At 48.1% G+C, this 18294-nt stretch overlaps 1 protein-coding gene and 1 pseudogene across 1 annotated transcript in view; both read left to right on the top strand.

Annotated features, from left to right (window-relative positions):
• PRPS2 (phosphoribosyl pyrophosphate synthetase 2) overlaps positions 1-18294 on the top strand; it is a 35591-nt gene that overhangs the window by 1107 nt on the left and 16190 nt on the right. Inside the window, exon 2 of the mRNA XM_045470770.1 lies at positions 5748-5931. Within this exon, the coding sequence (XP_045326726.1) occupies positions 5748-5931 (184 nt within the window). The remainder of the gene's footprint in view (positions 1-5747; positions 5932-18294) is intronic.
• On the top strand, positions 11151-11306 carry LOC123595583 (annotated as a pseudogene).

The raw sequence follows: 18294 nt of genomic DNA on the forward strand, positions 1-18294 counted from the left end.
TGCTCTCCTGTTTTTCTTCTCCCCCTTAAATGCTTAGCCCTGTACACACTAATCATGTGTGTATCTTTGGCAAAGATCCAGTTCAATCAACACTTTCAGCAAGCGATTCTGGAACAATTGATGCAGGCTGCCAAAAACAAACAAACAAAAAACAGAAGCAAAAAAAACCCAACAACAGTCCTCCATCTATACTTCTCACCATGTCAAAAATGACCCTGAGAGGGATTGCAGACTTAAAATGTAAAACCTGGAACTAAGCATTTCTGGAAGAAAGCATGGGAGAAAACCTTGATGGCCTTTGGCTTAGTCAAAAATTTCTGAGCTCCTGGGGAGTTCTGTTAATACATACGGGGAAAATGGTGTCTGTCGAGTCAACTTTTTAGGCTATATGAAGCCCCTTCTTCCGGGTGGGAAATCGCAACACATAGTCCTGTTGATTCTGTAAGTGAAGAAACGTTTGGGAATGGGTAACAGGTGGCATAAATGCCAGGAGTCCTTCAGCCAAAGATTTCCGCTTTGTGGAGTTTCATACAGAAGCCCTGGAAGGCTCTGGAAAAGGAGAGCGTAGCTAGGTTTGAATGTTGTGATGTCTGGCCAGTCCTATTTAGGTCTCAGGAGCTCTAAGAAGAATGGGGTGATAGTTTCTGTTCAAGAGCTGGCGTCGTGTAAGTAGGGGAGAAATGTCTGGGCGAAGTAGATTTTGAAAGCAAATTTGTTGCCCTCCTGTGTTATCTCCGTGCAACGCGATCCTGTGCTGCCGAGGAGCAGCAAATCTAGCTCGGAAGTCCGTCGTGAAGTCATTGTTGGATTTCTGTTCCAAATACTGGATGTACTGTTGGGTGCAACTCATTCAGGCTTTGAAGTATGATTGTATGTTTGTTTTAACTCCGTTTTATTTGCTTTCCAGTATTTTATCACCACCACCTGATAAGTAGAAATCGTGAGGTCTGGAAAACCATGAAACGTGAACTCTGGGAATTGCCTCTGTAGTCAGATTATATGTTTTTTGTTTTGTTTGTTTTGTTTTTTAAGTAATATCTACATCCAAGGTGGGGCTCAGACCCATGACCCGGAGATCAAGAGTCTCCTGCTCTACCGACTGAGCCACCCAGGTGCCCCAACATGATATGTTTTTAGTACTTAGAATATAAAACGTTTGCTTCCTGACTTTTCTCCTTCCCATAAACTGTCTAGGCCCAGGGGTTGATTTGTACAAACAGTCCTGTCTATACTAGGTGTTGTACTAGTGATCTGGTTTTTACTGTGTGGTCCCAGGGATGAGACACAGGGTAAAAGGAAGAGAAAAATGATTCAGCTCACCTAAGACGCCCCTTCCTGAACGTCTCCCCTCAGCTGGGACCAGAAATCTGCTTTGATGTCCTGCTTATCACTCCTTCCGTTCCCCACTTTTTTTTTTTTTTTTAAGATTTTTTTTTTTTTTGTAAGGAGTCTCTACATGGGGCTCGAACTCACAACCCTGAGATCAGGAGTTGCCCACTCCACCAACCGAGCCAGCCGGGCATGCCCACCCCCATCCCCCTCCTCATCGGGCACACAGGGCCTCCTGATTTTCCCTTCTCATCTCTGAATCATTTGAGGTACAGCAGAGAGATGCCCGCCCTAGCTTCGCTATAGACCACTGAAGTCCCACCGTGAAGGTGTCTGCGGGTCTGTTCTAACATTTTAGCCCCGGTCACTTAACCTGCCCACGGGGTTGTTCGCTGATACCGAGAGACCCGACATTCTGGTTATCTATTGCTGTGTCACAAGTCACCCAGAATTCAACAGCTTAAGACAGCAATTGTTTATTTCACTCCCACACCCACAGCCCGGGCAGCGCCCCGTGTGCTGGCATCTGGGGCAGTTAACTGGGGGTGGCGGGTCCACTTTGAAGACGGCTCGCTCACACGGCTGGTGATTTGGTGCTAGCTTTTGCCTGGGAGCGGCTGCTTGAGCTTTCCCATAGCACGGGAGGCAGGAAGTGGCCGCACCAGTCTCTTAAGGTCTGGACCCTGAAGTCAGTGCATTGTCGCCTCTGTCACAATCGGTTGTCGGGCAGAGTCCTCCCAAATCCAGTCCCCCCCCCCCCTTTTTTTTTTTAGAATTTTTTTTAATGTTTATTATTTGAGAAAGAGACAGAGAGCAAGCCGGGGGGGGGGGGGAGGGGCAGAGAAAGAGGGAGACACAGAATCAGAAGCAGGCCCCAGGCTCCGAGCTGTCAGCACGGAGCCTGATGCGGGGCTCGAACCCACAGACCGTGAGATCCTGACCTGAGCTGAAGTCGGCTGCCTAACCGACTGAGCCACCCAGGCGCCAATCCCCTTCTTGATGGGAAGAGTTTCAAAGCATCTCTGCAGCCGCCTTTTCATCAATGAGCACACTCACTCATTGTTGAGTCAGATAAACTCATCTGCCTTCTTATTGGCGGATCGGTGAACATTCTCCATCTGAATGCCAAATGGATGCTGCCTTCTGGCCACAAGTGTTTGAAATTAAGCCCCTACACTAAAGATTGGTCGTGATCATCTTTAGGAGTAGAAGCAGGAAGAAAAGTTGCCATGGTGATAGGATTTTTTTCAGCCTCTGCCGGACTGCTGGTCATGCGGGCCCTGAGGTTCCCCAAGAAAAATAGGCCAAAGAAGCAGGTCTTTTGGGATAAAGCGTCATAACGAGGGTAGCAAGTTTTTTCTGTAACAGGCCAGACGGTAAGTGGTTTAGGCTTTGCAGGCCCGTGCCCTCTGGGTCGCTGCCACATCTTCCGGTTGTGTGGGGTAGAGGTCTGTCACGGGTCACTGCAGTCCTTTCTGGAAGCTCGAGGGGAGAAGCCGTTCCCTTGCCTTTCTCAGCTTCTAGAGGCTGCCTGTGGCCCTTGATTCCTTCTTCCATCTTCCAAAGCCAGCAACGTAGCATCTCTCTGACGCTGCTTCAGTGCTCGTATGTCTCCCTCTCCCATCTTCAAGGACCCTTGTGATTGCATTGGGCCAACTGGAATACTCCAGGAAAATCCCCCTATTTTCAGGTCCGCTGATGAGTAACCATAATTCCATCTGCCAACTTGTTTCCCCTTTGCCATGGAACTAACATTTTCAGGGATTCTGGGGCTTAGGACATAGACCTCTTTGCAGGGCCATTCTGCCTACCACACTATGCTCAGCCTCCTGTGATTTCCAAATTGACTTGATTCCACAGTTGAGAGGATGCTCACAAAGGAATTACATTTAGCCCCTTAGAACTCGAAATAGGAGGGAGCACATAGAATTGTGTCTCTCTCACCCTGGGGGTGGTGTCAGACTGGTTCAACTTGAAGTGGGTCATCATTTTCCACTGTTACCAAAAGTCATTTTCAGATCGGCTCAACTTGAAAGCCTTCATTTTTGTGTTTCGAGAGCCTGACGCGGGACTCGAACTCACGGACCGTGAGATCATGACCTGAGCCGAAGTCGGACGCTCAAACGACTGAGCCACCCAGGCGTCCCTGTGTTCTGATTATTCTAGTTGAGGTTGGGTAGAAGCTTCTGTTGACTCAATAGACTACTGCATGGATTCCAAATGCGGACTCCTTTAAATTTTTTTTTTTATTTTTAAGAAAGAATCGGCTCTTTAGAGAAAACAATATGATTGGGTCTAGTTGTCATTTAAAATAAGATTCACGATATTTCTTTTTAGAGGGAGCCCCTTTGCAGCTGGTCTTACTGGAATGCTCTCCTAAAAATCATCGTGCTGTGCAAAGTCCTACAATAAAGACCACAGGGCTTATGGGGGAAATGGGGTTGGATGGGGGTGCAGTGATCAAAACTTCAGCAACGTTTTAAAAAGACGTGAATGTCATAGAAATGGTAAAGCACTTTATACACATTACAGGCTTAGAAAGCATAAGCGCTGTCGCAAGTATGGCCCTTTCCTTGGGGAAATGAGTCCGGGGGGGTGGGCGCTGTAGCTTTGGGGTTCTCGTGAGGCAATGGAGGGAGTCTGAAGTGGTATGTCGAGGGGTGATACCAGATGCGGGCGGGTGTGGCCGTTGTCCTGGGGAGGGGGGGCGGCGGCGGCATCGTGGGGGAGGATTTCTGAGCGGCTTCTCCATCCAGCTGGGCGCTGTCCAGTTTGCTGCAGTCTTATCTCCGGATGAAAGACGGTGGGTAAGCCAACACGGCCTTCGAGTTCGGCTCGCATTGTTCCTGAGGTATCACTTGGAAGAAGATTAGGCTTTTCGAACCCAGCATTGTAGCAGAGCCGAAGGTCTCCCGGGCGCCTGGCAGTGCTGTGAAGGACGTGCCCCAGCACGTGCCAGGGACGGGCTGGCCTGCGGGCATGTTGAGCGCTCAGGATTCTCCGCCCACAAAACAGGAATTGTCCAACATGCCACTTTCAAAGACTTTTTAAGCCCCTCTTCACTCTTTCTCCAGAAGCTACTGGAGGATGCCAACCAGCAAAACAAAGAAGTGTGGCCAGAAAGAGGATACAGAAAGTGGGCAATGATGTGTGGGAGAGGGGTGGTGGGATTCCCCCCCCCCCCCGGGGGGAGGGATGGCATCTGTGCACAGGCAGAGAGAACCTGGCTCAGCAGGCGACGGGACAAACACGGGTGGGCCAGTGACATGGATGTCACTCTTGGGGCCTCTGACACGGTGGGAATGTAGACTGTCAGCCAAGCGTTTAGGCCGGAATTTGGAATCACTACTCAGAAAACGTAGCAGGTGAAAAGGTAGGACAATACACTCCAGGGAGAACAAAGCACCGAAAGTTGTGTGTAAAAGGGAAATATAAACTTGGATTGCAGTTTACTTTGTGGCTCGGCTCCGAGTAGCATTTACACAGTTAACAGTAGCTGTCGTATTTGGTTGGAGTATTGATCTCCGTTGGGATGGTGGGACCAGAAGGCTGCAGGTGGTACAGGCAATGGGGGGTGGGGGGGGGATAGACTTATCTCCTCGTCTTCATAGCACGATGACCACACATGATGCTTAAAATGAAAAATCAAAATGAAGCTATACGAACTTACTAGTTGGAGGCTTGAAGGGAAATGCCTAAAAACCATACCAAGAGTCCAAATTGGTTGCCTCTGGAATGTTTGTTACAAGGCTTACAGAATGACTTCGCTTTGTTTTGTTGTTGTTGTTGTTTTTTAATTTATTTTGAGAGAGAGAGACAGAGAGAGAATCCCAAACAGTCTCCGCACTGTCAGCGTAGAGCCCGACGTGGGGCTCAACGTCATGAACCCTGAGATCATGACCTGAGCTGAAATCAAGAGTCAGACGCTTAACTGACTGAGCCCCCCAGGCGCCCCCAGAATGACTTGAATTTTTTAAGCAGTGTGTATATGTAACTTTAATAAAAGTAAAAACTCAATATGCTATTTAGCAGAAAGAAGTCAATATAACAGGACTGAGACCTATTTCTAACGAGCATAGTGGACCCTCTCCTACATGAAAAGTTCTGCTCACAAGGTGGTCCTCAGCTAGCCTTTGGGAACTTCGTTTTGGAAACGGCTCCCCCCCCCATTCCCAGATACGAACAGCTCACCCTACTCACCTGTATGAACAGTGTGGTTAGTGCGGAACACCTGGGGGTCCGGAACTTTGGTACGGGCCGGGCAGATGGAGCCCGTGTGACCAGCCCCCCCGATCGTACCCTGGACACCGATGCGTATGGTGAATCCTGGCCACTTATCATACCTAACGGTGCTCCAGGGGACCTCGAAGACAGCAAATATACTTGACTATTAACAGATGGCATTTTTCTTTTCCCAGCGTCGAGATCGGTGAGAGCGTGAGGGGCGAAGATGTCTACATCATCCAGAGTGGCTGTGGAGAAATCAACGACAACCTCATGGAGCTTCTCATCATGATCAACGCTTGTAAGATCGCGTCATCTTCCAGGGTGACTGCCGTGATCCCGTGTTTTCCGTATGCTCGACAAGACAAAAAGGACAAGGTAGGATTTTTGGGTCCTGTTGGAGGAACCCGCTCTGGGTGAACATCAGCCTTTTTTCCTCCCCTCCCATAGTAACTCCGAGTATTTGGGAAACATTTGCTTTCTATTTTAAGGACTGTGTAAATATGGTATCTCATCCTGGCTTTTCAAAGGTTTGTCTTGGAACCAGCCATTACATTAATATTTACACATCTACGTACAGATAAGGCATATTTTTGCATGTATTACAATACCATATAGCCCTGGTGACAAAATTGTTGTCTATCTCGATGGTGGTGGGCAGAACTAAATAATGCCACCCACTGAGTACAGAAAACTGGGGAACGGGAATCACATCGCTGGAGCATATCAACGCCAGTATCTCGGTTGTGATTCTATACTATAGTTTTGCAAGATGTTCCCATGAGCCCAAACTGGGAAAAGGGCACAATGGGACCTTTGAATTGAGGTGAGTCTACAGCTCTCTCAAGATAAAACATGTAATTTAAAAAGATACACTGTTACCTCTTTGTAACCGTTCAAGAAGAACGAAGGTTGACATCGTTGAATTTTTCTTTTAGCAACACTAGCACTAGAGGAGGCTGTGTGGGTTTCTAGAGGAAATGAAAGATCTAGACCTTGCCTTTGAGGACAAAGAAGTTGGAATTTCTGGGGAGCTTTAGAAGGGATTGTATTAGTTTCCCACGGCTGCTGTAACACATCACCACACGCTGGGTGGCCTAAAACAACAGAAACGTGTTCTGTCACCATTCTGGAGGCCAAGCGTCAGAGAACAAGGTGTCGGCAGGGCCACGCTCCTTCTGGATACTACGTGCGGGAAGCCTTCTTTGCCTCTTCCGGTTTCCGGTGGCTCCTGGCATTCCTCGGCTTCTGGAAGCGTCACTCTCACCTCTGCCTCTTTCTTCACATGGCCTTCTTCCCTGTGTCCGTGTGTACTTTTCTTTTATAAAAGGACAGTCGTTGGGTTAGAACCCATCCTGATCCAGAGTGATCTCATTTTGATCTTTGCCTTACTTCTATCTGCAAACACCCTATTTTTATTTGTATTTTTTTATTGTTATTTTTAAATTCTCTTTAAGTAATCTCTACACCCAAGGTGAGGCTCGAACTCACGACCCCGAGCTCAAGAGTCGCAATCTCTTGTGACTGAGCCAGCCAGGCGCCCCTGCAAACACCCTATTTTTAAATGAGGTCACATTCTGAGGCTCTGGGTGGACGAGTTTTAGGGGGATATCACTCAAACCACGATAGGGATCAACCCCTAAGCTTTTATCTGCTTTATATCTTACGAATAGGTAGCTGTTCAGTCGGGTTCCGTGTGAATTCTTCCATTTTGCAAGACACACGGCTGTTCTGTGATATGGTGACTAATCATGAGAAGGGTTCCCCCCGATACACCTCCATTTATCACCCTAATTTACTTTCTGAAACAACACAGATTTCCAAACAGCATACGAGATTCCCTCATATATGAAAAAAATCCCTTTATAAAGTTTTTTTTCATGTTTATGTATTTATTTTGCGAGAGAGAGAATGAATGAATGAATGAATGAATGAATGAATGAATGAATCCCAAGCAGGCTCAGCATTGTCAGCATGGAACACGACATGGGACTTGATCCCACGAACCATGAGATCGTGACCTGAGCTGAAATGAAGAGTCTGAGGCTTACCCGGCTGAGCCACCCAGGTGCCCCCAAAATTCCTTTATAAATTTGAATTCCCATACTGAGGTCCCCCTAAATTGTAATGCCTCTTCAGATATGGTTCCCAGGCCCCATGCCGAATACAGCTGTCTGTTAATTTCTCACTAGAAATTTGATCTCCAGAACTCGATTCTGCAGTTGAGATATGATTTACCCTGTATCGATTAGAAGGGGTCAGCATCGTTTTTCTGTAAAGGGGTGTCTGGTCTCTGTGGCAGCAGCTGAACTTGGGTTGTAAATGGCGGGTGTGGCTGGATTCCAGTGCAACCTTTATTTATGGAGACTGAAATGTGAATTTCATATAATTGTCACTTGCCATAAAACGTTCTTCTTTTGTTTTTTTTTTTTTTTTCTTTTCATCCAGCTATTTAGTCCTGTAAAAACCATTACTACCTCACAAGCAGCACAAAAACAAGTGGCTGGTCATGAGAGTGGGTGTGTGTGACGTCGTGACCGTGTGTCTGTATCACTTTGTGATGTAGCTTTAGCTGAGGGCAGCGAGAACCTTAAGTCCCATGTGCTGCTGTGAAGTTGTCTCTGTCTGCATCTTTAGCTACTAAACTTCCATTCATTTTTGTCCCCTAAGTATGATCTCTTGTCTTAGGTATTCCTCCCATTTGTGCGTTTCCATGGGACTGTTAGCATCTTCACTTTTGTCCATATCACAAAGGAGCCAATGATATTCTGCTGTTTCTCGTCTGTGTAGCAAGAAGTTTAGTCAATTCGGTATTCTGTGATTTGCAATCGGGTTCTCCTTTTGCTTTGGCATTCGGTGCTAAGATAAGCAGTGCGTTGTATCTTCTTGGGTAAATGATTCCTTTCATTGTTACGCGGCCCCTGTCCCGCATGCACATAGCCCTAACTTTTCCTTCACTGATACCAGTCGAGACTGCTGCATGTTTTGCCTGTGAGCATCCAGTTTGCTGTTACTTCTGTTTCCAAGGTTGTGTTTTTCAGACTGTGTTGCTCACGTTCATTCATAATGAACTCTGTCGTGTAGACAAACCGGCACTGCTTGGCCCTGGTCCTTTGTGTGCGCCCGTCTCCTGCTTTCCAGGGGGTGTGAACGCACTCCTGGCCTCCGGCCTCTGCCAGTGGTGCCCCCCATCCCCCCACCGTGCTGACGAGGAGAGCCCTACAGAGTTGCTCAGACACTAGCGGGTTTACCTCTTCTGTGGCACCTGCCTCACTCTTTACCCTCTCTCCTGGTGTCGGACGCTTGGGCGCGTGTTCCGTTTGGGGCCATTTTGCACACCTGTTTCCTTTCATGCCGTCTGCATCACATGGTTGTAAGTGTGTGTCTTGAAACAACCTGGTACCTATTTTTAGTGTTTCCTTGTGTTTTTTTAACTTATTTTTAAAGTAATCTTGCACCTCATGTGGGACTCGAACTCACGACCCTGAGGTCTAGAGTCGCGTGCTCTTCTGACTGAACCAGCCAGGCGCCCCTTTTTTTTTTTTTTTTTTTTTTAGGTTTTTATAAAAGCTGTTTTTAGTTTTTAACCCCATCGGACAGTTCCACACTTGGCCAAGCTTAACTGCTGATGGAAGAGGTAAGACGTTCATTGTCAACAACGCACAGGCACGGACGTGGATAGCCATTGAGAGCCTGCACGGAGAGCAGCGGAGGGAGGCCTGAGTTCAGAAATTGTGTGGCTTATTGTTAGAGATAACTTACTAGAAAAGAAGGAATCGCGGACGGTTGTTGGCGTCCGGTTTCTTTCGCTGCTGTAATAAATTACTATAAACTGGGGGGCTTAAAACAACCCAAATGTTCTCTCCTGCCGTCCTGGAGGCCGGAGGTCGAGAACCGAGGTGTGACAGAGCTGTGCCGGCTGCAGGCTCCAGGGAAGGATCCTGCCTGCCTCTTCCAGCTTCTGGGGGTGGCCTCGCTCCTTGGCTCAAGGCCACATCCCTCCAACCTCTGCTCTGTCTTCTCTTGGCTTCTCTGATCTCCATGAAACCTCCTTGGAAGGAGCGTACCAAGGGATTCAGAAGTGCCTGAGAGAAGTGGCCTGAGCCCGTGAGCAAACTTCATTTACCAGGAACTGGGCTGAGCGATGACACCCCGAATGTGGGAAAACCCTTCTCCCCACTTTTCACTTTGCTTAGATCGGCTAGAGGCCCTACAGTGTTTGAATGTGACGGGAAGTCATGGGCCGCCCTTGCTCTCTGGGCTCAGAAAGAAAATTCTCCTCAGCCACGGGGGGATCCCTGGGCTGCATCCAGCCCACTGGGTTTCTCTCGTCCTTTTCCTTCCCATAGGACTGTGCTACCCATGATGTCTGAGACACGATGAAATTCTGTGTAATTGACCTATTCAGAGTTATGTGCAAAGAAGCCCATATATATATATATATATATATATATATATATATATATAGGCTGTAGCTTTATATCTATATATATGTGTGTGTATACACACACACACACACACATATATATATATATATATATATTTTAAACGTTTATTCACTTTTTGAGAAACAGAGACACAGTGCAAGCAGGGCAGGGGCAGAGCGAGAAAGACACAGAATTCAAAGTAGACTCCAGGCTCTGAGCTGTCAGCACAGAGCCCGACATGGGGCTCGAACTTGCGAACCGTGAGATCATGACCTGAGCCAAAGTCGGACGCTTAACCGACTGAGCCACCCAGGTGCCCCGCCCCAGCCTTTCACCCTAATTCAAAACCTGCTTCATGATGTTTACTCTTCCTGCTTCTTTTGAAGCAAGGCCCACACACCTGTAAAATTTTATTTTTGGTTTCATCTGTATGTGCAAAAAGCCAGGGACTAGCTTGGACAGTGAAGGAAAACTTATGGTTTCGTAAGCCATTACACATCAGCACAATGAGCTGCTAACACGGAGAAAGGAAGCTGATGTAGTAATTGGAAAATGCCGGGTGTCTTGTAGTCTGAGCTCTGGGATCACAACCTTGGAATCAAGTGGACTCAGGTTTGAATTTCAGTACCACCATTGACTCCTTTCGTCCTTTGTAACTGTAGCTTAAACTCTCAGTTTTTAGCTCACCTATATATTAAGGATAGTACTGGCTACTTTTTCTGAAGTACTTGGCATATAATAAACATGTGGGTAGACAGACTTTTTCCAAAAAGAGCCGGGTGTCAAATTTTTACACTCTGTGGACCACCAGATCTCTTGGTCAGCTCTACCATTTTGGCATGAAAGCAGCCATATATGATATGTAGATGAAGGGCTATGTGTCCGTGTTCCAATAAAATTGTATTGCTGGACATGGCTCTATGAATTTCATGTGTCTTTCAGACATCACAAAGTGTTCTTCGTTGGATTGTTTTTCAACCTGTTAAGAACGTAAAACCCATTCTCAGCTCATAGGTTGTGCAGAAACAGACCACAGCCTGGGTTTGTCTCCTGGGCCGCACTTGGCCGACGCCTGCTGTGGTGGACACTCAATAATTGCTAGTTTCCTTCCCTGGTAAGATAGTATGACGTGGGCAAAGCTGGAAATCATTACATCTGAGAGGGCAGAAGATTGCTTCTTGGCCTTTTGGCTAAGATCAAGTGTAGTTATCTGAGAGGATAGAGGACTTGAGGCTTTTTTCAAAATAATTTTCAAGGTTATGTTCTCTTTTCAATTATCAAATTGTTTCGATTTTTTACCTGGAAAAAGTGAGCACAGTTATCCTGATGTTAGTTTCTGTAATCTTGTAAATTTCTACCGCTTGTCAAATGTATGCTTTTAAGCAGGGCAGCGTCTGATACATTGATTAAGATCTGGAGCATCCAGAGAATCTTGGTCATGGCTGGGCCGCCTCACAAAATGTTTGACTTTTCTCCATTTTTCATCAGGGGAGTTGAACATTTTACTTTTGGTTGCTGTTCCTTAACGCTACCTTTGTTGAAATGCCATGCTGATTGTTCTCATAGTGGCTGTAAAGTCGGTTAACTCGCAAATCTTTCCTGCAAGATTTAGTCGGCTCTTGAGCCAAACTCCTAGGACAAAACCCAAATTTGTAAACAAGGTCTGGAGAAGGAAATCAGAAAGTATGAGTTTAGAAATGACCTGTGGTTTGGATCTCAGAAGGAGCAAATGCGAGATACCACGGAGGAATGTTTTTTGCCCATTATAGAATTGTAGGAAGAGCCCCACTTTGATTAGCATCGAGAATCAGATTGTATTACAGAGAAGTCCCGGTGATCAATTTGTTCTTCTAATTATCCTGAAATTGTGTTAAGCTAAATCATTCTCACAGTCATTGAGGCAGATAACTAAGCCTTGAAAACTCGACGTGGTAGAGTTTGTGTTATTAGATGTTTTCACTTTCTGGAAACCTCCACTGTTCACATTTTGAGGTTGGAAAGAATGTATGTGCATGTTATATATGTATTGCTGACCTTAAAAGTAAAACTACCAGTTATTTTACTGCAAAAGGTGGGTTTATTCAAGAATTAAAAAACAAACAAACAAACAAAAAAAACGTAGGCAGGGCACCTGGGTGGCTCAGTCGGTTAAGCGTCTGACTTCAGCCCAGGTCACGATCTCACGGTCTGTGAGTTCTTGCCCCGCGTCGGGCTCCATGCTGACAGCTCGGAGCCCGGAGCCTGCTTCAGATTCTGTGTCTCCCTCTCTCTCTGCCCCTCCCCTGCTCATGCGCTGTCTCTCTCTGTCTCTCGAAAATAAATAAACGTTAAACAACTAAACAGACAAAAGTAGGCAATTCTGGAGGACACAGGAAAGGTACGCTTTTGAAGGAGCAAAGGGGGGTAGCTGGGTTGTGATGAGTTAACAACTTCAAGTCAGTTGGAGAAAACTGGGGGTTTGAAGTATGGTGGCTCTTCGTCGGCAGAGCTGTTGTCAGGGATGAGGAAAACATTTCTCCCTCCTGCTGGAGTAGTGGAATAGTCAGTGTCCATGTGCAAGGTCGAGTCTGCCTCTTCCCGTTGAGTCTGCAATGGACAAGGCATATGGAAAGGCGTGAGAGCTCCCCCTCCCGAAACCTCCCGAGTCCATTTTCGTGGGGGTTCCCATTACTGCTGTTCACATTCCCCCCTTTTGATCAGGATCTTTCCTTGGAAGCATCGCAGATCAGCAGTCAGGTTCTCTGCATTTAGTGGTTTTATCTCTCAGTGCCAGGAAGGACCTTCTCTGGTGGTCACGTTCTCACCTCGGAGGGCGAGTAGACAGCAGTTGGAAACCACTTAAGCCACATTGAGCAACAGGGAGGGTTAGGAGGGACAGCCGTCAGGCATTTTCCCATCTGAAGTCTGTATCTTCTCAAGACGGTGAGCACTGAGCCAGCATCAGCTTAGGGGGCACATCCTTTCTGCGGGGGATTGATAGACAGCAAGTGCGCGGTCAGAAGCAACGTGACCGTTCCAAAGTGTATGTTGGTTCTAAACCAGAACCCTGGGTCTGAAGATATGTACAGGCCCTGTTTGGACTTAGGGAAGAAAGGTTTCTCGCTGTGAAGGCCATCCCGGGGTCATGTTGCCTCCCGAAAGTCATCTCCTGAGGTGGCTATGCACCAAAATCTTGAACTACTGTAAGAGCACGCGGAACCGAGTGCATTTGGGAACCTAGGGCCCACGTGTAACCATGAAGCAGTAGTTAATGAGCCCTTTTGCGAGAATAGCAACACTTGAAGGACATTTTAAAACCCTATTGTTCTCTCAGAAGAGCTGTTTAGAGCCATGTGTGTTGTCAGTAACAGCCCATAAAGTTGTGGATTCAGAAACCGTGAATCTGGATAAGAATCCAGAGTCCGTTCCTAGTTTAGACAAAAGAAAGGCTTTTGTGGGTTCTGAGCTTCCTAACCCTTCGGAAACGCTCACAAGATCGTAATGAGGCGGTTGCTGGAAAGGTCATCATCAAAAGAGGTTTCCCCCTTTGTGAGAGATTGGGAAATGCTGATAAAGGGCATTTTCTTTCTTCAAAAGAAGTGACAGTGAGAAAAAAGTACACAGGCCTGGGCCGGACGGCTTGGGAAAGCAGTCTCCCCAGATGTTGTCGGCTTCGATTCCAGGAAATCATGTCACCAGATGGTATGCAGGTCCCGTCAGGGTTTGGGGCTTTCTTTAGATGTGTCACGTGGATCTAAGCGTCGGCACAGGGGTTGGTGAACAGATCCTGATAAGGGCCTTTCCGACGAGCTTGAAGACTCTTCATGGAGGTGGTGTCTTTCCCAACAGACAGATCCTCCAGGTGGCAAAGTGTGAGCAGTTAAGATCGTTGTCTCCTGTGCGCCAGGAAAAGATTGCTCTAGCAGAGCATGGGTATGTTTAATAGAAGCAGCCAGACCTTTACAGTGCTGAAGATGTCTCCTTTTATCAACTGTGGGTCAAAGAGGGAGGGGCCAGAATGCACGGTCGTTCCTCTATCTCCAAGGGTGACAATGTATGAGTTCCAAAAGGGGGAGGATCTGAGACACAGTCATTTTTTTCTCACCGGATTTTAGCCGCAGAAGAGGCACTGGCCTGTCTACAGGGGACGCTTCGGTCCAGTGAGGAAACATACAAACCATGACTGAAACATACTTCTGTCCATGAGATGGGGGGAGCTGCATGAAATCCATTTGCCAAACCTCAGTTGGTCCACTGAGACAAGCCAAGTAAACTAGACCCTTTTTGCGGCCTTCCTCATATGAGGAACCCATCGATATGGGTTCATGAATGCTATCATTCTGTCAGTCCGCCGATGGTTGAATGTGTGCGTGGTGGGACACAGAGGGAGCTTTAGAATTTCCGGGAGGACCAGATCGTGATTTGGTCCAAACCCGAGCTTGCTTTCTTTATTCAACCGATAGTTGTTAGATTTCCAGATATTGACTCTCCTCCTCTGGGGCTAATTGTTGGGCATCTCCGGTCAATTTTTCTCATTTGTCATTTGAAAGAACGTCCCTTTGGAACATGCCAGAGGTCTGGGTGTCAGTCTCCTTGAGAGCAGCACGTGGAAATACCAGCAAGGTGGTATCCCTTGGCCCCCAGGGGGTCGCGTCTGGAACCCCTTGGGAACCTTCGTAGCCAGAGCGGCCAGCAAAAGTATGGTACCCAATAGATGTTGGATGTAGGGGCCATTTTTAAGCTCATCCCCGCTGGGGGTAAGGAAACCTTGTTGCTGCCTTCACATTCCAGAATAATGAGCTACTCCAAAGGCATACTGACTATCAGTATAAATGTCTGTGGTTTTGCCCTCGGCTAAAATACAGGCTTGAGTAAGAGCATATAAGTGAGCCTTGTTGGCCGAAGTAGCTGAAGATAAAGGTGACAGGCCTCAGGGACTTCAAAGGGAGTTGTAGTAGCATGTCCAGCATGGTATTTACCATTTTTATTCTTTTTTTTTTTTTTTTTAATGTTTGTTTATTTTTGAGACAGAGCATGAGCTGGGAAGGGGCAGAGAGAGAGAGGGAGGGAGACAGAGAATCCCAAGCAGGCTGTGTGCTGAGAGCAAAGAGCCCGATGCAGGGCTTGAACCCACGGCTTGTGAGATCACGACCTGAGCCGAAACCAAGAGTCAGACGCTTAACTGGCTGAGCCACCCAGGTGCCCCTCCCATTTTTATTCTTTAAGAACCCTTAGTAAGCCGGGAAAAGTGTGTATCGTGAGAGGTGTTTCCTATAAGTTGTCACCGGGAGTCCAAAGGTGATCTGTCAGCCTTAGGCACTTGGGAGGGGCTTCATCAGGGGAGGGGGGGAGAAGGTGGCCCAGGTAAGGCTCTCGCAGTGAGAGTTACTTGGATGAGGAGTAGTTAGCAGGGGTGTCTATTAGGTTTGCTCTTTCTATTTCATCAGTGGCCTGGACTAAGAGGACAGTGGCAGGAATGACCCTGGGGCAAGGGGACTGTCCCCCAGCCAGAGGGGCTGGTTGGCTGTAATACCCTTTGGGATGATGTTGGGGGAGGACTCAAGGGCATCCCCTCACATCTTGCTCACAAAAAGGCAGGTTGCTAATTAGGATATCTGAGGGCAGGGGCTTTTGGTAGACTTCGCTTTCAAGTCTCAAGGGGCTGTGTCATCCCCCTCTTTGCAAATAGTAGGGTTAGGTTTGTTATTTTTTAGTAAAGCGCACAGAGGCTGAGCCGTGCGAGGGACGTTCGGAATCCAGTTTCGACAATAGCCAGCCAGTGCAAGAAAGCCTTGTGATTGGCACTTAGTTTTAGGTTTGGAGAAATTGAGGATGCCTTAGAGTCTACCTGGATCCAAATCTGGTCTGTGTTCTGAGATCATGTACCCTAAATATCAAACCCGAGTTTGAACGAACTGTCATTTTTGTCTGCGGAGACTTTCATGTCCCTTTAAGGCCAAAGGTTTTAACAGGTGGATGTTGTCTTCCCATGTAGAGGTTTGAGAACGGGGACAGAAGCAAAGGGCCTGTGTACTGTGACAAGATAGAGCCGGCAGAAAACTTTGTGTCATCCAAATCATTTTTTAAGGTTTGTGAAGGGTTAAGGACTCTGTGTAACCCTGGGGCATTACTTTCCGGGTGTCTTTCCATCCTTCCCAAATGAAGGTAAAAAGATACTCGCTATCCTTATCAGCTGGCACATGGGAACAGATCCGTGGGAATGGATGTCAGTAGCCCGTGAGGGTTGGGAACAGTGGGGTGCCACGGGACCCCAGTGCTGTTCAGTGCTCGGAGGTCCTGGGTAGAGTTCTGTCCTTGGCCATTGGGTTTTCTCACAGGTAGAATTGGGGTGTTACAGGGACCAGTGCAGGGGATAATGAGGCCCTGAGCCTTGTAATCCTCTGCGGTGGGCATGATGCCTTGAAAGGCTTCTTTGTGTGTAGGCTATTAATTCTAGGGATCAGTTTGAATCTTGATGGGAGGTACTCTGTGGATTCTGCTGGTGTCCGTCGAAGACTTTGCCCCTAAAGAGGACGGTAGCTGAGCCAGTAGGAATAAATGATCAGCAGTCAGTACCCCCAGCCTCTGCCACAGTGCCATCAGAGACAGAGCATAGGAAAAGATGCCAACGGGTCATCGATTTCCCCCTGTTGGCTGTTTTGATTACTACTCTCAAATTCTAGAATTATTTTCCTCTTTTGGGAGAGAGAAATTCCGGCCTATTTTTCTAAGAAATCTGGGCCCAGTGAATGAGTAGGGAGGGGTGGAGGAACCAGGGAGGAAAGGGTGTATGTCTCTAAAAGGGCCTCGACAAAAGGGAGTCGGTTCGGAGATGGGAGCCTGTTGAGGTTGACCAGAGACCCCCACTGTTGGAAGTGTTTTAGCGCTCCGGGGCAGGGGCTGCTTTACGGCGGTGTCGGGAACGACAGAGACAGACTTCTTCCCAATCTGGATAGTCGTTGCTGCGAGCTGATCAAGAGGGATGATTGGGAAGAACGCCTGGAGCTCCTGGCAGCCCCACTGTAGACAGCAAGACGGAGTCACTCCTGTCCGGCAGGGGCCTGCGTCGAGCAATGATACGAGCGGCTGAGGGTACAAACAAGGATGAGCTCTCCCCGAGACCGGCACCGGCTGACGACGCCCCAGAACCGATCGGCAGCAGAAGCAGGGGAGGGGTGCAGGCGCCCAGGACTGACCAAATCCCTTTAAAAGGGGGAGGGCTTTTGCAGCGGTCGGGCCCCACAGACGTGACCCTCTGCGTCTGAGCGCCTGAAAAGGCAGCTGCCGCCGAAGGCTCCGGCCGAAGAGAACGGAGAGCCTCCACCGCTTGAACGGAAGGAGCGGGAGGGCCGAGCGCGGACCCGGCCCGGGGCCTCCTCTCAGCTGCGCGCCCGCACACGGACTTGGCGGCGGCCTCGTTCACTTCCTACCGCCTGTGTCATCTCGATCGTCGTGTGCCTCCTCTTAGGTCCTGCGCCGTGTGCGGGGAAGAGGCCAAGTTAATCACAGCTCCAATGTCACTGGGTTTGGAATCCCGAACCCGCTTTCTCATTACGTTCACCTTGCTTTAGGACCAAGCACAGCTGGCGCTGCGCAAAGACCCAACTTGTGCGTGCGCCTTCACGGCGTGCTCGCGACAGTTGGCGTGGTCGGCAGGGAACTGAGTCACAGCCGAGACCAGGGGAGATTGCCTCAGAAAGGCACTTGGAGGGTTAAGAAGGATTAAACCGTTTGGGGACGTTGCAAAGATAAATGCCACTACTGGCCAAGTTAGCCTAGAACTTGGCAGAAAGACGCGAACAGAAAATGTGGAAAAACCTGTATACACATGCGAGGTATAAGTGGGAAATAGAGCAGCACACGGTTCAGAAGTTGTGAATAGCAGCCAGTAGGTTGCAAAAAAGAAAGAAAGAAAGATCCGGGCACTCGGTAAATACCTAAAAAGGATGGTGAAAAGGGCAAAGCCCTTCGTGTCCCAGGCTCCCATTGCACGGGTACCTACCTTACTGATGAGAACCATCCCACAGTTAGACTAGGAACAGCAAAGGGGTGAAGAGCTAGCCAATAGACTAATAAGGAAGGACAAAGCCATGAAGAGTTTAAGTTTCAAGGACGAAACACCCTTGGGACCCCGGGACCCCCATCTTGAGGACCCAGGAGACCATGATGACCCCTAGGGGCGTGATTATCAAATCAGACTCTGCTTCTGCGGGTTAGGGGCTTTGGGGTGTCAGCTGGTGCTGGTCTTGGTGATAATCTTGTAGCTGCAGTGCCCTTAACTGTTGGCATCACTGCTGGATACAGGCTCCTGCTTGACATGAGTGACTCCATCTTG

The sequence above is a fragment of the Leopardus geoffroyi genome, chromosome X (genome assembly GCF_018350155.1).
Source record: "Leopardus geoffroyi isolate Oge1 chromosome X, O.geoffroyi_Oge1_pat1.0, whole genome shotgun sequence".
Taxonomy (NCBI): domain Eukaryota; kingdom Metazoa; phylum Chordata; class Mammalia; order Carnivora; family Felidae; genus Leopardus; species Leopardus geoffroyi.